General features: G+C 52.2%; 9 protein-coding genes across 10 annotated transcripts; 7 read left to right on the plus strand and 2 right to left on the minus strand.

Moving 5' to 3' along the window:
• Positions 1-3: 3 nt before the first annotated feature.
• On the plus strand, positions 4-2,806 carry HMPREF1120_04285. Of its 2 annotated transcripts, XM_009158405.1 has the most exons (2): positions 4-459; positions 516-2,806. In XM_009158405.1, exons 1-2 carry the CDS (start codon positions 254-256, stop codon positions 2,485-2,487), a joined length of 2,178 nt encoding a protein of 725 aa, XP_009156653.1. In that variant the 5' UTR covers positions 4-253; the 3' UTR covers positions 2,488-2,806. The 2 variants fall into 2 exon arrangements, with proteins under 2 accessions (XP_009156653.1, XP_009156654.1); XM_009158406.1 differs by having other exon boundaries at positions 4-2,806.
• Positions 2,807-2,951: 145 nt separating this feature from the next.
• Positions 2,952-4,190, plus strand: HMPREF1120_04286 (uncharacterized protein; the record flags this gene model as incomplete). Its single annotated transcript, XM_009158407.1, has 1 exon — positions 2,952-4,190. The coding sequence occupies one exon, from the start codon at positions 2,952-2,954 to the stop codon at positions 4,188-4,190; it is 1,239 nt and encodes a 412-aa protein (XP_009156655.1).
• Positions 4,191-4,694: 504 nt separating this feature from the next.
• Positions 4,695-8,511, plus strand: HMPREF1120_04287 (uncharacterized protein; the record flags this gene model as incomplete). Its single annotated transcript, XM_009158408.1, has 2 exons — positions 4,695-4,982; positions 5,041-8,511. 2 exons carry the CDS (start codon positions 4,695-4,697, stop codon positions 8,509-8,511), a joined length of 3,759 nt encoding a protein of 1,252 aa, XP_009156656.1.
• Positions 8,512-8,914: 403 nt separating this feature from the next.
• Positions 8,915-9,758, plus strand: HMPREF1120_04288 (methylene-fatty-acyl-phospholipid synthase; the record flags this gene model as incomplete). The annotated part of the gene is made up of 5 exons (XM_009158409.1): positions 8,915-8,999; positions 9,058-9,097; positions 9,146-9,162; positions 9,216-9,642; positions 9,701-9,758. The coding sequence occupies 5 exons, from the start codon at positions 8,915-8,917 to the stop codon at positions 9,756-9,758; spliced, it is 627 nt and encodes a 208-aa protein (XP_009156657.1).
• A 440-nt stretch (positions 9,759-10,198) lies between these two features.
• HMPREF1120_04289 (uncharacterized protein) lies at positions 10,199-12,222 on the plus strand. The gene is made up of 4 exons (XM_009158410.1): positions 10,199-10,516; positions 10,587-10,705; positions 10,756-10,909; positions 10,967-12,222. Exons 1-4 carry the CDS (start codon positions 10,444-10,446, stop codon positions 12,124-12,126), a joined length of 1,506 nt encoding a protein of 501 aa, XP_009156658.1. The 5' UTR covers positions 10,199-10,443; the 3' UTR covers positions 12,127-12,222.
• HMPREF1120_04290 (casein kinase II subunit beta-2) lies at positions 12,108-13,742 on the minus strand. The gene is made up of 2 exons (XM_009158411.1): positions 13,541-13,742; positions 12,108-13,225 (listed from the first exon to the last, which is right to left on the minus strand). Exons 1-2 carry the CDS (start codon positions 13,598-13,600, stop codon positions 12,458-12,460), a joined length of 828 nt encoding a protein of 275 aa, XP_009156659.1. The 5' UTR covers positions 13,601-13,742; the 3' UTR covers positions 12,108-12,457.
• A 183-nt stretch (positions 13,743-13,925) lies between these two features.
• On the plus strand, positions 13,926-15,500 carry HMPREF1120_04291 (pre-mRNA-processing factor 4). The gene is made up of 3 exons (XM_009158412.1): positions 13,926-14,169; positions 14,264-14,576; positions 14,647-15,500. The coding sequence occupies exons 1-3, from the start codon at positions 14,054-14,056 to the stop codon at positions 15,262-15,264; spliced, it is 1,047 nt and encodes a 348-aa protein (XP_009156660.1). The 5' UTR covers positions 13,926-14,053; the 3' UTR covers positions 15,265-15,500.
• Positions 15,501-15,765: 265 nt separating this feature from the next.
• On the plus strand, positions 15,766-17,998 carry HMPREF1120_04292 (uncharacterized protein). Its single transcript, XM_009158413.1, has one exon. The coding sequence runs from the start codon at positions 15,859-15,861 to the stop codon at positions 16,705-16,707; it is 849 nt and encodes a 282-aa protein (XP_009156661.1). The 5' UTR covers positions 15,766-15,858; the 3' UTR covers positions 16,708-17,998.
• Positions 17,547-20,137, minus strand: HMPREF1120_04293 (uncharacterized protein). Its single transcript, XM_009158414.1, has one exon. It carries the CDS (start codon positions 19,671-19,673, stop codon positions 17,976-17,978), a length of 1,698 nt encoding a protein of 565 aa, XP_009156662.1. The 5' UTR covers positions 19,674-20,137; the 3' UTR covers positions 17,547-17,975.
• Positions 20,138-20,197: the final 60 nt, after the last annotated feature.

The raw sequence follows: 20,197 nt of genomic DNA on the forward strand, positions 1-20,197 counted from the left end.
AGGGAGAAAACGCTTGGTCTGACAGAACAATTATGCCTTGACCTGCTTCAACTTGGGGTGTTCAAGTTGTCTTGCGGTGATCGACTTGCGCGTCTCCGATTCGACACTTTTCTGTCTGACATCACCTACCTACGATACTCCAATTCCAGTATTGTCTTCTCGTTCGCTACATCGTCCGTCGGCAGCGCTTTGTTGCAAGATTGACGCCGGCTCTAATTCGCACTTACGGCATGGTTAGTGGCGCGGTCGAAAGATGGCATACAAGCGTCCTCGACAGGCCTTCGAGGCCGATCTTCTGGCGCAAACTTCGCCCTTCGTCGCGTACGGAACGCCGTTACCACCCTTGGATGACCACACCAGAGACGACGGGTCTTTTGTGCCAATATGGAAACAAGAAGTCACAGATGAGAGAGGCCGGAAACGCTTGCACGGCGCCTTCACTGGAGGCTTCAGCGCCGGGTGAGCTTATGGAGCGTAAAACACAAGGACATTATGACTAAAAATGGAGGACACAGATACTTCAATACGGTAGGCTCCAAGGAAGGTTGGACCCCTTCTACTTTTGTCTCCTCGCGGAAAAATCGATACAAAGATGGCCAAAAGGCTGTGCAGAGGCCCGAGGATTTCATGGACGAAGAAGACTTGCGTGAGGTGGAAGAGGCGCGCACTTTAAATACATCCAGCGAGTTTGCGGGATTTGGCACCGAGCATGATCCGAGCCGACAGGCGGCGATGGTAGATCTCTTCCGACCCTTGAACGAGACAATTGGTTCGAAACTACTCAGAAGGATGGGCTGGAGGGAGGGACAAGGGATTGGACCTCGCGTCAAAAGAGCGGCAAGGCTGGATGATGATGATGGGGTTGAACCTGCAGAGGAACACCTCTTCGCCCCTGAAGATGTCCGCATAGTGTCTTATGAAAAGAAGACAGATCACAAAGGTCTTGGATATGAAGGCATGGGCTCCAAAGACCTTGAAGCGACCACTACATCTCGCAGGATGCAGGAAGATAGTGCTATGCACGATGATGCTCCTAAAGATGAGCTCTCCAGCGCACGCATCTTCGCCCCGAAATTCGCCCAGCGAAAAAGGATGACCGGAATTGGCGTGGGAATTCTTAATGACGACGGTTCTGACGATGAAGATCCTTACTCTATGGGGCCGAGAATATCTTACAACAGGGTAATTGGCGGCGACAAGAAGTCGACGCCAAAGCCAAAGAGATCGACTACCGCTGCGAATCCCTTGGTCAAAACTAAGCCAACATTCATTTCGAAAAAGTTAGCCAACTTGAAAGGAGCCTTAAGAAAGTGCCACGATGGTAGATTGCCTCTAGAAGGATTCGTTCTAGCGGAACAGCTAGGCACGCTGACCATCCAGGACGACAAGTATAAACCTCCCGATGTCCCAGCTGGATGGAAGTCGTCTATGGCCAAGGAAGCCAGCCATCGCTCTGAGGCGGAGTTCGTCTCAACCGCCGACGCTGCCCGAGCATCTACTCTCACAGCAAAATCTCGAGCTAATATTTTGGGAGAATCACAGCTCCCTGGAAAATCTGTTTTTGACTTCTTGACCCCTGCCGCTCGCGAAAGGATGGTCGCCGCCTCAGGCCGGCAGGATCTCCCTGGAGCAGGGAATGAAGTACCTCCTGATGGTACTGGAGAGGGAAAATCTACATCTACAAACCTACAAAGTCTGATTCCAAGACTCGCGCCCGATGTGGCTCTTCAGGCCTTGAGCCGTGGTGCTAGCGGCTGGATGCCGTATGCGGAAGACGAAAATAAGCGCAACCGGTATCGGGCCTATCTTGAGATTCAAGCTGGCATCGGCAAGTCTGCAGGAAGCGAAGACCTCCCTCCCCGCGCGGAGGGAATGACACAGGACGACTGGGTAACTGAGATGAATGAGTTCGCCCGCGCTGCTGAGGTCTTTAAGCCTATCAGTGGCGTCATGGCTAGCCGCTTCACGTCTTCTTCCTCCTTGCCAGCAGCTAATAACGGAGACCTCACCGACGGCACAAAAGATTCCTTGCTGTCTAGGCCGGATACAAAGCCAGAGGATCCAGCTGTGGCGGCTGCGAAGCTGGGTATGTTCGGTCCAATGACCAGGTCAGTGACAAGCTTCTATCCGACCCGACTGCTTTGCAAGAGGTTCAATGTGCCATTGCCGGACCACTCTGCCTCGATGGCTGGGGGAATGGGGGCAAGCACTACGTCTGCGGCCGGAGCACAGAACCACACCACAACACAGCCATCCGGCTCCTTTACGTCAGCTGGACGCCAAAACGATTCAAATGAAGTCGGGAAGGTAGAGCACACGTCAAGGGATGTCGCACATAGCCTGAGCCAAGAAACAACTGGTTCTGTCCAGGAAATACCAACGGCATCTGCTCGGATCCAACCAGATCGAAATGAGGCACTAGAGCAGGAAAGACCCGGGCAGGCTGTATTTAGAGCCATCTTCGGAAGTGATGATGAGGATGATTAGACGGTGTCGTGTATGTTTCAGGTACTGCTGGAATATCACAATGCTTCGTATTGAGCGTCACCTTGACAGTATCGAGGTACTTAATAGCCATCCCTCTTGTCAGGAGCAGCCCGTGCACTTCACGTTGCAAGCAGCCAGGCTGGAAAACAACGAGGCTTGATTCCATGGGACTGAATTAAAGTACCACTGTACATACCTGGTAGTAAGGACAATGCTCTGAACCGGCACTGCACGCGACACCCCTGACGCTTCGTTCAACTTCAGGCGGATTATTCGCGAATCGGAAATAACACTTGTAAGGCCGGGGCCGCAAATATTTGGCCGCAGGTTGGTAAAGGCCAGATCTTCTACCGCCATCAGAGTACTCTACATTGTACCATCCCATCAACTGCATCTACTCTCACTTCGCATTGTTGGCCGTTCCATCTTTTCCAGTCGTTCCTTTGACCTTTCATACCTCTGTTATGGCGCGCCGAAAACAGGTCGCTCCGACGCAACGCGTCAATTCCGGGGAGATTATGCAGTCTCTCTCAAACGAACCCGACCAGCGCGCAGTCTACGGCAATGGACATGTCTCCGAACCGGCTTCACCGAGAAAGAGAAGGCATTCCCATGCAAAATCCTCTCCTGGGATTCTGACGCTCCTTATATGTGTTTCGGGCATCTATGCCTCTTTCTTAACATGGGGTCTCCTTCAGGAGCGTATCACGACCACTCCATATCCGGTCGACGAGGCGGCGCAGGCGCCGCAAGAATATTTCCGCTTTCCCATCGTGTTGAATACGATTCAAGCGTTCTTTGCCTTCTTGAGCGGAAGTCTTTATCTGCTCTACAAAACGAAATCATTTAAGATTCTTCCTTCGACCGCCGCCCTGGGACCACTGCTCCTGGTAGCGTTGACTACCACTCTTGCCTCTCCCTTCGGATATGCCTCACTCGCCCACGTCGATTATCTTACGTTCGTCCTTGCTAAATCGTGCAAGCTTCTCCCTGTCATGGCCCTCCATGTCACGCTGTTCCGCAAGCGCTACCCACTCTCGAAATATGTTATCGTGCTTGCAGTCACCGCGGGTGTTGCGTTGTTTACACTCTATCACCCACCGAAACCTGGCAAGCAACGGAAGACTCAGGCCTCGAGCACCTATGGCCTGACTTTGTTGGGAATAAATCTTCTTTTCGATGGCCTTACCAATACTGTGCAAGATCACATCTTCCAATCTCCACATCGCTACGGCAAGACTACAGGGCCTCAAATGATGGTCATTTTGAATCTACTGGGCACTTTGATCATGACATTATATCTTGTCGTGACGCCATATATTCCACCATCCCTGCTCCCCGCGTTCGCCCAACCCAGTGAAACCCATGAGTTGGCCAGTGCTTTGGCTTTCTTTAGCAGACATCCTACAGTCTTCTACGATGTGCTGGGTTTCGCAGCTTGCGGCGCGGTTGGCCAGCTCTTCATCTACGCGACTTTGGAGCGGTTCTCAAGTTTGCTTCTTGTGACGGTGACGGTGACTCGCAAGATGCTTACGATGGTCCTGAGCGTGGTCTGGTTCGGTAAAAGTTTGAGCCATGGCCAATGGATGGGTGTGGCGCTCGTCTTTGGGGGGATCGCTGCCGAGGCATACATCCAACATCGGGAGAAACAAGAAAAGGAACGCCACAAGCGGCACAATATGGACAGCCATAAACACAAATAGATATGTAGTTATTCTTCATGCTTTACCTTGCTATATATGCCATCCGCCGTCAGCAGGATCGATGTATTTATCAGACGGCTTTTCCTTGTCATGAGATGTGAGATTTACAGCGCCACTCGGGAATGTACGAATGCGGCAAGAAGTAAGAGTGTCTAATATTGGGTGATGTCAACCATTAATAGGTAAGATAATGGTAGCGCTGGAGCTGTGAACAATAAACTTCGGATGAGGGCGTAAGGCTACGAAAGGCTGAGGGTCGAAAGGGGCTTTCGCGGTCAACACGAAACAGGCAACTGCGCCGACTGTGCTTTTTGCCGACCGAGTTCGCGATCCGTGTCGATGACCACTACCTGGTAGCAATCACATCAACTCCGGGCGCTCGCTTGCCGTGCGCTTTCTACGTTGCGTTTGTCATTGCCAGAAGCAGGCACACCTGCACCTCGCTTCTCGGAGTTTACTGTGCCTCTATTACCAGCGGAGGCGCTCGCAAGATGCCTGGCCGTTATGGATCGATACCCTGCGGACTATGTCCTCCATAACTTACCCTTACTTGTCCTCTCCGGATTAGGCTCAGGAGCGAGCGAGTCTCAATCTGACATATCTGGGCGGACACATGCTTTTTTCCAAGAAGGTGGCTTCAGAATCAAGGTAGATGTGCCGCCCGCGCAAAAACCTCTCGCAGAGCGATTGCTCCAGTCTTTCCGCGCACAGGATGCCTCTGAGGTGCCATGGCATTCGCAGGCCCTAGTCGCTCGAAATGGCAGGGTGTTCAAGATCGTACCGGTTGGGCGGGTGCGTCGCAATTACTGTTCTCAAGGCCAAGAGCATTGGCGTCTGACAAGAAACATAGGTATACACTCTCCCTCCCCGTAAGGCACCGCCTCCGCCCTACTCTCCCAGCTTGTCAGCGACTGTTGCCAATGGAAGCCCCCCGCCGCCTCTCGTGCTCCATTCTCCCCTGTCGCCTCTGACACCACGCTCACCGCTGTATCCCGATGGGATCATGTCGCCCTTGTGGATCACGAAACATCAGTCCCGGCTGCCTTGTGCCCTTCTGAGTTTCTTCTCCCTCTGTTCTGATCCACATGTCAGCTCTCTGGAGGACAATAAGCTCAAGTCCGAGATCAGCAATGTCCGCAACGTGCTTTTGTCAACTAATTACCGGACTAGAGTCGTCCTCGTCCTGCTGGGTGACGGTGATATCACTTCCTCCGAGGTTGAAGATCGTTGCAACAATATCCGGCGTGCTACTGGTCTTGACGGGAAATCCATTTACTTTCTCCCTCATGACGCCACCCCGAACGAGGTGGAAGAGTTTGTTAGCTCTGTCCTTTCCTATCTCAATCCCTTATGTGCGGAATATTATCGCGATCTTTCGAAGCATGCTCGCCGTAAGCGTAATAGAAACGTCGTTCCTCAGCCAACCGTGCGACCAGGCACCTCCCATCCATTGTCGTCACAAGGCTGGAACGTCAGGTATGAGTTCAAACTAGGGGTGTTCGCAGAGTTTCGCCAGGAAATGGATGCTGCATGTCGAAACTACGAGGCGGCATACGAATGTCTCTTTGGGTCAGAAGTTATAGAAGCGGTTCCAATATGGAGTCCACGTTTCAACGAGGCGCGGTTGCTTGCCGATATCATCGCATTGCGCACTATCAGGTGTCTTCTATGGTCAAATCAGGGCACCGCAGCAGTGCGTTTTTGGATCAGTCACCGAGATAGGACCATGGACTTGGTCAATCGAAAAGGCAAGGGCACGGACAACTATGGATGGGAGGCATGGCAATCTGCCTGGGCAAAGGTCATGGCAGAATTGCTGTCCAACTCAGAATATCCACTGCTCAACGTCAAGAACACCGAGAGTTCAGGGATTCTTTCTATCTTTGCCCGGCCTGATAAGTCGCTTCAACCCGCTGACCTTACCACTCCTTGGGAACTCATCCACCACGAGGGATATTGGCTTGACATCTCCAGAAAATGCACCAGCAACCGCCGAGAATGGGCATTACAAGTCCCGGACGAGGACAGACAGTCCCCAGGACGCTCGCCAGCCTCTATGGTAGCAAGCAGAGCTCACCTTTACGATACATATTTGGCACTTGAGCCGTATCGTGAGGTACCAACTGATGGAAGTGCCGGGTATAATTATCTAGAAGAGATTCTGAGTACCTTGAAAGTCGCCATTGCTCACTTCGCCAAACGTGGTCAATTACGCAAAGTCGAAATCTTGGAACTTCAAAAAGGTCTTGAACAAATCAGTGCAGGGTCCTGGACAGAGGCTGTTGCGACCCTTCTTCCCCTGTGGAACAGCACGAACTGGAGGCGGGGTGGTTGGTGGAGATTATTACAATACCTCGGATGGGCTCTGCTGGACTGCGTGTCTTATGTCAAAGACCATGCTCTTCTGATTCAATTGATTTGGGAACTTTCGAACAGTCTGTTTGAACCAAAGCCAGGCGTCAACTATGACCTGCAACTTGGCTCAATTTTTTCCTCGTCCGAGGATATCAATCTATCGGTGGTAATCGACATGGATGAAGCGGTGTCGCCGCTGGTGCCGGCCTTCGCCTTCTCTACCCACAACGTGTTTGTCGGAGAGCCCTTAGAGTGTCAGCTTTCCATAGAGTCTCGGGCTCGGCAAGGATTATCTCCTATTCAACTCACCGAAGCCAGGGTCGTCTTTGAGGGTAGCCTGAAACCCATCTGTCTGGTATCGGGAGAAGTCCAACATCAAGAAAATGACGCGTCAAGGGCTCGCTTCTGTGATGTCGCCCTCGAAGACTCTTCATCTACGGCTGTGCTAGCGAGCAAACGGTCTTCTACCGAAACAGTGCCTTCGTTGATCGGCGTTGGCGACTTGATAATCGCACCCGGCCATACAATTATATACCGCTTCCGTGTCATACCACGAGAGGCAGGAGAAATATCTATTGCATCAATTGCTCTCAAAATTCAGGATGAGAAATTCACTCTCACTGTTAGCTCGTCCGATAGTGGACACTCAACAGCTCGTTGGTGGGAGGCCCGCAATGGCATCCCTATTGCTCGCCCTTTCGGGCAAGAGTCGAATGCGTTCAACACCATTGATGTCAAACCAAAGCCGCCAAAACTGCAGATTGAAGCACCTGACCTGAAACCCACATACTACACCAATGAGTCCTTCAACATTGACTTTGACATCCTCAATGGAGAAGACGAAGAAGTGGTAGTCTCAGTTGAGGTACGAATGATAGGTTCCGTTGAGGGTGCTGCGCAAATTAGGTGGCACTCGTCGGAAACGAATGAAGCCGTGGATCCTTCTTCAGATACAGGTAGCCCAACGTTACCATCTCGAGAGCTCGGGGCAATACCGTCGTCTGGCAAGACAACAGTGTCTTTAATTGTTACAGGAACCGCAGTCGCTGTGGATTACGAGATCGAAATTACGGCAAGGTACGCACTGATCTCGGAGCCGGAGACCATCTTGACCAAGACTACGACGGTCGATGTCACTGTTATACGGCCTTTTGAAGCGAACTACGAGTTCACCCCTCGCCTCGATGCGGATCCATGGCCGAACTTCTTCGAGGCACCTCCGTCGGATAGCGATTCTGCAAGTGCTCTAGGTTTGCGACATCGATACGTGATGGCAGCCAGTATTTGTTCGTTTGCGGCGGAGCCTATCGTCATTGAAGCAATTCTTCTTACTGCGACCAAAGTTGTGGGAGGAGCGGTTTGCTCGACAAGTACTGGTATCGTGCGCAAGGAGGATGACACGCAGGCTGACAAAGACGCGGCCGCGATCTCGTCGATAATCTTACCGGATCAGACGCAGATCTTCGATTTTGAGCTGACTATCCAGAAGTTGAAACTGGGCGACCGGCACACGGTTGGATTAGATCTTGCTCTCGAGATCGGCTGGCGTCGGCAAGGAACTGAAATCGTCAACACCACGGTGTTGGAGGTGTCCAAGCTCTTAGCACCTATGGCAGAGCCCCGCGTTCTGCTCACGACGACTGATATGGCCGTTGACTTGTCTGAAATGCATACAAGGCAGTTGAAGTTCACGATCGAGAACCCTAGCATGCATTTCCTTACATTCAACATTTCAATGGAGGCCAGTGAAGACTTCGCTTTTAGCGGGCCAAAGATATGTGCCCCAAGCTTGGTCCCTATCAGCCGACATACGATAACATACCAGATATTCCCGTACAAGCGAGACCAGTGGGTTGCTGTGCAGTTGAAAGTGGTTGATGCATATTTTGGACAAACACTGAAAGTCCTCCCTGGCGGAGAAGGGGTGAAGGTCGACAAGAAGGGGAATCTTCTCGTCAAGGTCTAAACGAAGTTCGAAGCCCTAGTTATTGTACATGGAATACATAGGGGAAAAGAGACGTGTCGAGACCTTCTTGTCAACAGGAGAAATGAATATTATGAAGAACGTACATGTATGATTTCCTTTTGGGCACCTCAAAGACTCCTTTTCAGCCTTTATCATGATGGAATACAGGTTGTTAAAGCGGCACGTTTGGGATCCAGCACGTCAGATAAATAGGCCCTAAATTGTGAAGAAGCTGGCACCTTCCAGCGTCTGTAGTAGTGCCAAGCGAGCTCATCAATCTCCCTCTCAACTTGAATCGAACTTGAACTTCTACCACCGCCACGTTTTCAAAGCTTCGATTCTGTGTGCGATAAAAGCTTAGTAATCTGTGCCGCAATCAAACACCTCGATCGATCAAGCAACCATGGAGAAGCTGCAAAATCTTGTTGCCAGTGCGACTGGGAGTGAGAAAGTCGGCTTCATTGATACATCGGCGCAATCGCTCTACGGTAAACTCTGATCGCTCGAAAGTCGTGTTCAGGCATACATGATATTGACAATACACAGTTGCTGCAGCTGCCATAGCTTTCAATCCGATTTTCTGGAAGTAAGTCAGTGCCAGGACTGTGCACTATCAGATGACTAACTCATGCAGCGTCGTGGCCCGACTTGGTATGACGATTCAAGTACATTATAATCCAATATACATTCTGACACGAAATCAGAGTACAATACCCATTTCTTGACCAAGATCTTCCGCTCGCCCTATTACGGCTGTTATGCACTGGCAGTGACCATTTTCTCGCTCGGAATCCTACGCGACTCTTTATACAAATCGGCGCTCGATGAACAACCACTTTATTCACCCCTGCATCAGCCAGTGCTAGGTGCGGTCCTCTTTGCTATTGGCAATGTCCTGGTACTCTCGAGCATGTGGGCCTTGGGAGTCACCGGCACGTACCTCGGCGACTACTTTGGCATCTTGATGGACCACAAGGTAGAAGGCTTTCCCTTCAACGTGACCGGGGCGCCAATGTACTGGGGAAGCACCCTATCATTCTTGGGCACAGCCTTGTACACAGGTCGAGCCGCGGGTGTACTGCTCACCTTGGAAGTCTTTGTTATGTACTGGATCGCGCTGAAATTCGAGGAGTATGGCCCAGAGCACCACGATATGCCGCCTTCAATTGAGTTACTAACCGTGTCGCAGTCCTTTCACTGCTCAGATTTATGCAAAGAAAGAATCCAAGGAGCAGAAGAAGGCTTGATCGCGTCGGAGTTCCATACACTGAGCCGGATTAGAGCGGTTGGTTCTGGAAAGAAAGATCCATCCTCCTCAACGAGGGTGGGCGGCACTGACCATGCCGGAGTGGAATCCACCTTTCGCAATGGTGACAGCATCATTAAATACACAGCGGAGGTTTCTGTAGAGTATCCTGTATATAGTTCGAAGATTTCGAAGATTATTGAAGACAGACTGGCAAATACAGTGAGAAAAATCACAAATCCAAAGTGGCATAATCTCTCCTTGTCTCAACAAGGCTGCGATCCAGCCTCGCAAATAAGAGGGGCAGATGCTTCATTTCGGCATTGCGTAGTTGCGGCCAGATTGGGACTAGCACTCGAGTCATTCGCCCTCAGAATTCAGCTGCACACTGATCGCCGCATGACTCGAAACGCTCATTGCGCGCTCGGTTGCGTTGCAGTTCTTCCTCTGACAAGGTGAACACCGACAATAACTTGAATATCGTTACAATTCACTATTCAGTCTGGGAACGACAGAGCCTGAGGGTATTATTCCCAGTCAAGCCAGTTCTATCCTCACATCTTCCACTTTCGTAATCAGTTCAAGCACTTTCTCCGCTGGTGTCCCTCCCTCCCTCTGCCACCGGCCACCAGCTCGCTGAAGACAAGACACCAGTGGGCTTTTCTCAGGGTCAAGGGGTTGCCAACATGCCTCCGCAGCATATAGAGATCGCGGAGACGATAGCAGCTTTGAAGCGAACTTTGCGACGAGAAAGAGAAGGTAATTAGCCGTCCCTATGTTATGCCTTCCCCCCTACAGTATTCGATACTGACATGGCCTGCTTCCCCAGCTCCGACCGATCAACCCATATCATCCGCAACGAACAGAGGCAACAAGTTAAAGCTCGGTGCGAACTACGTCCACGCAGGCGCTCTGCCATATCCACACGGTCCAGACGGCTACAAGCAGGTTGGTGCAGCGGACAAAATGCGAGAATGAGAGGTTGACAGCATATTTAGAAGATTGAACATGCTGGGTATACCCGATACATCCTGCAGCGAAATCCTCGGCGGTATAACGAGTACGGAGACGAGTTGGACGACAGCGAAAGTGACACCGAAGCGGACGCAGACGCCGAAGATGAGAATCCTTACAGCGGCGTCCGAATTGAGGGTATGATGGCACTCGCACCCCCTACGTTTTGAGCAACTGCTAACTCAATGTGTTCAGAACTCTTGTGTCCTTTGAAACATCCATCCGAGCTGTCAACACATCCTACTCTCTCCCTCCCCTTCCTCGACAGTGCCCTGCCCGACCAGGTGAGATCCACCGAAGAAATCCTGCGGCGGGAAAGGGCCCATCTCTGGCGAGCCAAGAATCTGAACAGAGTCTTCATGGGCGACGAATCTTGGATACCTTTGGGTGCCGTCGAGGGGCCTGACGACTGGGACATGTTTGAACCTAGGCCGAGGGCACTCTCGGAAAACGCCAACAAGAAGCGAAAGCGAGAGACAGAACAAGAAGCCACCCAAAACGGAATTAATGGACATGCATCCACTATCGAAGATGAGGATGTTGGTGCTACCAAGGATACGAAAGAGCGCGATACCAGTGAGAAGGGTCTGGAAGAGGCCCAGCCAGGAGACAAACATGAAGTGGAACAAAATCCAGAAGTGTCTGCCCATGAGGACAGCGCTATGGACATGACCGAGCAGACCACGAATGGCAATGGGCTCCACCACACCGATGATGGTCGCGATCATGCACAAAATGATGCCAATTTGGACGAACCCAGAGTCAAGCACGACGAGGATGCAAAGGAGGGCGGTTCTCCTGAACAAACTAACCTCCACGCAGATGAACAAGCCGATGCTGATGACGAAGGCGATGCACAACCGACGCGAAGAATTACCCGAGCACTTGCAGCCGAGCACAATGCTTCCACCGCCGCAACTCCTCCCATGTCACCAAGTTCAACCACATCTTCCATCGACTCCTCGCTCCTTAAACCCGATCCTCTATTCCTCCTTCCTCCGGCATTGACGACGAACCAACGAGTGCCCCCCATATTGTCCCGCCTGGGTCTGCCGATTGATGAATTCATGGAAACGCGGCGACTGCTGATGCTATTCATACAAAAGCAAGAAGAAAGTGTGCGGGCATACGAAGCGGTGCTGGCAAAACTGATAAAGGCCAAGAGGATGCGCGAAAAGCTCTGGGAATGGTGTAGAACTGAAGGGCATGTGGGCGAGTTGTCAGACGGCGAGGATTGGATTGATGCAGAGGCATGGGGATTGGCTCCCGAAGACCTCAGGAAGGGCAAAGATGAAGATGATGTGGAAGGTCAGGAAGACACTGGTAGGAAGGGGAAGAGGAGAAGAAGAGATTAGAGGTCCGCCGGAATGAGCCAAGCGGATATGAAATGATGACGGGTTTCAATTCGTGGCATATGCACAAACCAATGTCATTTTGCATTGGGGACACCATCTTGCTCTCAGCTGATTTCCTCAAAGCTCTGCTTTCTGCCAGTGAATTGCCCGCAGTAGAAGTAGAACAACAAGTGCTGAATGGTTCTCCAACCCAAAACCCCATAACGCCACTCTCTGGGGGTTACAAACGCCAAAGTATTCCGGAAAGAGTCACTGACGCCCATCCAACTGCTCCATTTTCGTGAATCATTCGCCAGAATGTTCCCCGGCAAACTCGTATTTGTGATGTCTGTTACGACCGCTGCTGCAATTCCACACCTTCATCCTGCTCGGCGGCCAGGTTCATCTTCCGGTCACCATTGTCCTCGAGCTCGTCGTCATCATCATCCTCATGGCCCTGACCATCACTGCTGTCGGCGTCTTCGATGAACAACTGGGCACCCTCGGCAATGACACCAGCATCCTTTAGACGTTGCCGCATTTGCCGTCTCTCCTCGTCCTGCCACCTCGCCAGGGCGGCGGCAGCATGAACCCGGAACCCGAAAATCTTGGGCTCGTAGCGACGACGCGACTTCGGCGGCACAAGGGCCGGATAGACCTGGAACAAAATATTGTGGAACGAGCTACCGAAATAAGCACCGTCGATAGCGGCATGACGACTAGATTTGGGATTGTATATGTCCTCGCACTTGGCGCAGAAGAGTTTCACGCTCTTCTGGCCCGGGTTGTCGCTGGGTCCGAACGGCAACAGAGGGTGACTGTCACAGAGAACGCGGGGACATCGACCGAAATCCGACCGCTTGAACTTGTCGACCATCTTGGCCAATCCCCGGGTCGTCACAATATATCGTGCGTGCACGAGGCCGTAGAGGTGGCGGGCAGACTTCTCAATTGTTTCGCGCATGTCGTCGTCGCAATCTAGGTCGAACACGTCCGTGATTAGGTCCAGTGCATGTTGATAGTAGTGCACTTCTGTGTTGAGACCTGTCAGGTTGAATCGGTCGGTAATGTATTCCTCGTCGATCTCGCAGAAGTATTCGTTGCCTCGGGATGATATGAACTGTAGAATGACATCGATTCTGGTTAGTATTAATCTAGATTCTCCATCTCCGCCGTTTCGTGGCCTAATCCTGATACAGACAGCTCCTCGGACATTGGATTGCAAGGTTCAAGGATTGGGTTCTTTTGCTCTCGCAATGGAGGTGCCCAAGTCAAACCTCTGCGATTTGGCCTCAATATGAATGGCGCGGCGGTAAAAGAATCACCCCAAACGCGCTTGTCTTCTTGCTTCGATAGATTTTTCTTCGCGCACAATCCAATGGGGGCAATTGGGGAAGTGAAGAGTGGGAACGGAAGTGCAAAAAACAAAACGTACCCAGTCCCGCCAGTAACTGGTATAGTCACTATCTGTTTCCGATTGAAAGTCTTCCATCATTGTAGCCACGCCCACCCCAGGCGATTCCAAAGAGCGTTTCTTCAGAGACGAAAAGCACCTCCGGCTTGAGGGAATGAGCTGCCGGCGACGGTTGTGCGTATTGGGTTAATATTGGATGAAGGGTGTTTGCTGTCTGACCGGTTTTGAAGCGGAAGAATGGAGGGACAGACGAACGAAGTGTGAAAGACAAGGTTCTGGGCCGTCACGTGACTATCAAGTACGGTGATGCATACGCTTGCGCAATTTGACTTTCCGACTACGGCGCAGCGCAGAGTTAATGGCGCTACCACTACTACGCAACCTGTATTCGAACACTTCCCCAGACTTTTTGGCCGCAGTTGACCCGCTGGATATGGCCGACAGCGCTCGTCGACACGCATGATGGAGCACATCTCAGAATCTGACCTCTATCGCCGATCATAGAACGATAAGGCTTTGCGGTCTGTCAACCAGATGGCTCCCATAAGCTATCGCAAGCATCTGGGTCGCGACAAGTTCGGGGCGCAGTTCAGCCTTCTGAAAACCCAACAGTACACCGACCCGGCTACTCGAACGCTCACGCCGACAATGTACGTAGTGCGCATGCAAGCTCTCCACTGTCGAAAGACCTGGGGCCGTACTGGTTCGACCATCCGGCTGATTTATCCTGTTTTCCGCTCACAGTCACCGAACAATCTCATGGAACGCCTCGGGTGGGCTGATCGCGACGGGCGCCAACGACAAGACAGTGCGGGTATGGAACCCTGAACGGACGAGTCCACGAAGTCAGACCGAGCTTAGAGGACACGGTCATGCGGTAGAAAAAGTCCTGTTTAATCCTGCTCGCGAGTTCGAACTGGCCAGCTGCTCCTCTGATGGAACAGTGCGGTTCTGGGACACTCGGAGTAAAACCTGCGTCACCAAACTTGATGTCGGCGGGGAGCCTTTCACGCTGAGTTGGAGCACTGATGGGAGCACTCTGCTTGCCGGAACAAAGGTATGGTAACAGGGAACAATTCTTCGGGGACTCCAGGACAGCCTGCTGACGCAGACACCGTCGTATATAGGGCGACGTACTCATTCCAATTTCGACCGCTATCCCTTCATCTCCGGTCGTTCTTTCGAGACACAAACAGCCACAACAGACCAATCAAACGACCTTTTCAAACGCTCACCCTCCGACCGACCTATTGATCACCCAAGGCGATGGATCCGTCAAGATTCTGGATTATCCATCTTTCCAGCCTCTACACACCATTTCCGCCCACACGTCCTCCTGCACTGCTATCGCTTACTGCCCGAACGGTAAATACGTGGCCGTCGGCGGCTCCGACGCCATGATCTCACTTTGGGACACAACTGATTGGGTTTGTCGGCGTACTGTGTCGAACCCCAGTTCTGGAGCAATCCGAGGACTGAGTTGGTCTTGGGATGGACGCTACCTTGTCGGCGCCAGTGAGGAGATGGGTTCAGGCAGCGGCGGCGAGAGCACGAGCGCGGGACTCGAGATATACCATGCCGAGACGGGTGACGTGGTCCATACCATTCCCACGGGGACTAGTGGTATCCCGGCCGTTGAATGGCACCCTAACCGTTACTGGTTGGCATACACCCAGATCGAAGAGACACGTCAGGGGAAGTCAAGCCTAAAGATCGTGGGTGCAGCTGGAGGCCCGTCGATATGAAGCAGGCGAGATGACAGCGTGTTTGAGGGTGTGATTAGCATCATGCTGCAATGGCACATAGCACCTGTACTTCACCCACAGGAGGCGTGGAACTGTACTGGGTGCGAGATGAGAAAACGCTCTAGTCGGCAGTAAATCTGCAAGAATCTAGCAACTAGTACACTGGGGATTTCGCTCCTAAAGTTGACATGTAGTGACATACATGTAATCTCTTACAATGAATGAATCTACAAGCATCTTAATTTGAACGTGACTACTTCCTTACTTGTCGCGGGACTACACTTCTAAGCAAAACTGCCCGTGTTCACTCTGCACTCTTTCATTGTCCTACTAGTTGTAGAACTTGTATTATCCATATCCAGTTGTAGTGCCTTTTGTCACCAATCAGTGTTGACAACCTCCACTCTAAGTCCCGCTAATGGCTGGTCTTGACCAAAGCTGTACTAGTGTGTGCTACGATTATCAGCCCTTTCAGCCTTGCAGTGCACGGCAAGTTTTATACCAAAACAATACTGCACTCGACTTCAAATCAAGACGATCAGATTTCAGAATACTTGACTCGGCGCCCGGCTGAAGGCCTCAGCTCGCTTCACTATGACAGCGGCGGCTTCCAAGTCCGATGGTCCGCCCCAGGCATCGGCAGTGTCAACTCTCATCTCACACTCTGGAGCAAAAACCGCCTCGGAGGCTCTGTCTATTGAGATCATGCACAACCTCCAACACCAGCACAATTGGACAGATCTCAAACGACACATTATCTACCTCAACGCATTACCATCAACCCGCTTCGTTGACCTTGATCCACGCACACGTACTACCCAGGTCGCGAGCGTGTCGTCCGGTGCTGGTGCTGGCAGCGGCATCGGCATACAATTGCCATCGCCGACGACCACTGGCGTTTCTTCCCCTGCCGGGTCAGGCACATCGACACCGTCCTCCGCGACTGCGGTCAACAACACAGTCACGATCATCTCGGGCTTGCCACCACAGCATAGCTACGTCCATCCAGATCTGCAGATGCGGCTGCTGAAGCAAGGGCTTTCGGACACGGCACTACCGGTACAGCGCGAGTTTGTGCTCCCGCTCTCGCTGGGCGAGAAGTGGTCCTTGGCTAGATTCTGTGCGGTTTTTGATCAGTTGCCTGATCGGGATGTGATTGTTGTTCCCGCCTCTTCTGCACGCTCTCCTGCCGGCAGTGGCAGCAGCAACGGTGCCAATGGTGATGTCAACAACGCCAATGTCGCCGCCGGTACAGGATCGACTTCTTCAGCCTCTGGTGCCAGTGCGAGTGCAAAGACGAGAAATCCAGGCGGCCTCTATAAGCATCGTGATCAGAAGCGCGTGTTGCTGGGCATGAAAGCCCGCGAGGGCGTCGGGGGCGATGGCACCGTCGTCTATTATATCATGCAGGAAGGCGAAGTCAAGCCTAGACAGAATGGTTGAGAATGGACGCACGCATCCGTATTTTGTCTTCCAATTTATTTGGGATCGGATCGTTGGTGGGATGGGATGGTCAACCACCTCAGATTCCAGCAAGCCTTGTCACAGCCCACGGCGTGCATCTACGATTTGCACTACAGGCGTTGGAATATGCAGGGGCGGCTGTAATGTTGCAAGGCTGTCTGTGGGTTGGTGTCTACCTACCTAGATATGCGCCCACTTTCATCCCGTTGTCAACGAGTTGGGCACAACTGCCGTCTGAGACCGTCGCGAGTCGACTTTCGCATCACTGCAGAACTCTCCCGAACATCAAGATCTTCTCTTATGGTCTTGTTATCGCGGAAACGATCGGAAGGTCAGGCTCACATGAAAGATCCTCGGTCGTGAAACAGGCTGTTCAGTCGTGGTACCGTAGTCAGATTCAGAAGGATCATCTTTTCGATCTGCAGCGGGAACCCGCCATGCATTGCCAGGGGTAAGCCAGTCCCAGGCCATATCGACTTGACTTCGACTCCGGCGATACAGGAACCCCCCACCAGATATTCTACCTGTCGCGTTGGTTTGGACGAATATGGAAGTCAATCCCAGACCACATCAGGCCATCCCATCGCCAACCTACTGCAGCTACAGTATGAACGGGCCAGTCGAATCTGTCAATCGACCCTGTCGCCAACCAGGAGGGCATACTAGCACTGGAAATGATGACAACCCAACCTTAGCTGGACGAACGAGCCCTCCGGGCCCGGTGTTGACGGGGCTCCAAGATTTCACTGCGGTGCACTGAGCATCAATCCCGGGGTTGATTGTCCCCATTGATTGTTCCCACAGGACCTTGGTTGTCCTCATGAGAGGATGCCATGGTAGTTGCGAGTATTTACACTGCCAGTGAGCACCAGCGAGCGCAGGCCGGGATCTGTCAGGACACTATACATGCATGAAGTGCAATGGCTTATCCACTAGTACCATACTCTCCGTCAACACCACTGCACCGGATGGGTATCGATATAAAATCCACAAAAGGCATGCCTATGCCGCCAATATTACCTATAGGTGTATTCCATATCCAATAATGACCTCGCTTGCTATCGGTTCTGTGTATCCCAAATGATATATACCTGGGTCATAACAGTCTGCCCTTGGGCCTCGCTCCCCACAGCCATGCTGGCGTGGCACTGCATCCATTCAACAATAAACAATCCTGAAAACACAAACTGTTCACGCGCTCTCAAGGTCGACAGACGGCCACGGCCACGACCATAACCAATACCAACTCAATTTCTCGAATACCACTGCTGCCCCTTGAGTTTCTCCGACCTCACAACCCTATAATGTCCCCGTAGCCCTTCAAGTTGATCTCGTCTAGCAGACTTCTTAGCCTCCTTTTTATCCTCCTTAGCCTTGCGCTCCTGATAATCCTCCACCGACTCAAGGACATCGTACTCTTGCACAGGAATCCCCTCTATTCTCTTTATTCGCGAACCCTCGACAAAGACACAAATACCCGCACAGATACCCACCAGACACCCTAGCGTGATAAAGACTCCCGTACCCCACGAAGGCCGGTTGAAGCGGTTGAAATGCCACATCCAGACACACAGACAGACTTGAAACCCCGTGTTGAGAATATACATCCAAACGACCAGATCGAGAGTCCAGGACTTGCTGGGCGGAGCTCGAACGCCCGTCAGGGGCGCTTCAGGCATGGATGTGACGGGGATCGGGATCGCAGGATTCTCCTCGAGTTTCGCGATTTCTTCGTCACTGAATGGCGGAGGCGATTCCGGCGTGCGTGGATGTTTCTTGTCGTAAACGGGAGGAGGACCAAGGTTCTCAGGTAACTTGTCAGATCCCGGCAGGCGATACCAAGATCGATAAATGCCTGCGAGACGACGGTGGCACAGTTGATCGCCCAAAAGGCGCCAACGCATGAGGTAGTAGAAATCCCGCGCTCGCCATGGGAACAGGCCAAACGCCGTAACGCAGAACAAAGCATTCAAGATCTGCGAGTCGATTTCAATCCATTTTTGCCGTGCGCTGTTGTCGTCTTCGCAGTTCGGATGGCACATTGCCGGCGCGGCTTTGAGAAGAACGAAGAATATCATGGCTCCCCATCCGATAATGTTGAGCCCGTAGATGGTCATGACAAAGCCGAAGGGTGTTAGAACGAACTTCCAGAATGCTCGGAGTCCAATCATTGTCGATTGCTTCCATGTGTGTTTCTTGGGGAATCGGTAGCCGTTGGGATAGGTTCCTGTTTCGTCGGGCCCGTTTTGGATATGGACCGTCTGCGGTCCATTGGGGTCGTGTTGTTGTGAAGATATACTTGACTGGTACTGGTACTGTTCTTTCTCTGCCGTATCTGTATAGTTTTCTGATGGTTTCTGTTCTTGTTGTGTCGCTGTGGCCTCCTCAACCAACGGCTCCTGTAATGGTATAGATGCTTTTCTATTACCAGGGAAATAGTCATGTCGTTCCTCCACAATCACAGGATGCACATTCGCATTAGCACTGGCATTGGCATTGGTACCGGCAGACAGGGAACTCTTTCTTGTTCTGGTGCTAGCAGAACTGGTCCTCTCCATCCTCTGCTCTGTGGGCTTTGCACCCCGTCGCTCCATCTGTCCTTCGTGCGTCCATCCGTCGTCCGCAAACGCCCCATTTCGTATCTCGGGCAGCGTGGGAATCTTCGATCCAACCTCGCCTGTGGCCTGCCACATCCCCAGCGGGGGATGGCTCTCGACAAACGACTGGATCAAGGACGAGGTCCGCGTGCGGTTGGCGCGCGAGGAAAATTGCGCATTGATCGAGGATCTTCGGGTTCCATCTTTACGGCGACTCTGGCTGTGACTCTGGCCCCGGCCCTCTTCCGCTTGTCGCTCGTACGCTAAGCACTCTTCATCATCTTCATCGAATGCTGGGAATGGTTCGGCTTCGGATTGCGATTGCGATGGCGCAGCCCGGATGCCCATCTTGTGCGAAGTGGCGGCGTTGCGTGACACGTGAAACTGCGACGGGACGACGATGACGATGACGGTTCATCAGTTGTTTGCCAGAGTACAAGTTTGGAGGTTTGTTGACTTCAGGACATGAGGTGGCCGATTTCTTGCTACTAGTAGGTATTGAGGCTGGAAAGCGGGCGATATTTGTGTAGGTAACAAATCTTGTATTGTGCAAGGTCCAGTAACGCATGGACTGGTCGTATCCGAGTTATTGACTTCTCATATGCCCGGCACCTTCGCATTTTTCGGGCATTTCGCCAGCCGAACCAACCTGAGAGGCGCAAGTCGGAGCCGGTGGGCCCCGATGGCGTATTGCACAGGCAACTCTGTACCATACGGAGACTGCTTGGGGGTGGCGTAAAAGGGTCTCAGGTGGACACTCCGGGGGTGCTGGGCTGTTGGTTAACTGTGTCTGGTTTAAAGGCGATCGGGGCTTAGGGTCTGCGTCGGAGAGTCCGAGCCCCGGGGTAGGAGCCTAGTATTGTAGGTTACTG

Source organism: Exophiala dermatitidis (genome assembly GCF_000230625.1).
Source record: "Exophiala dermatitidis NIH/UT8656 unplaced genomic scaffold supercont1.3, whole genome shotgun sequence".
NCBI classification, from domain to species: Eukaryota; Fungi; Ascomycota; class Eurotiomycetes; order Chaetothyriales; family Herpotrichiellaceae; genus Exophiala; species Exophiala dermatitidis.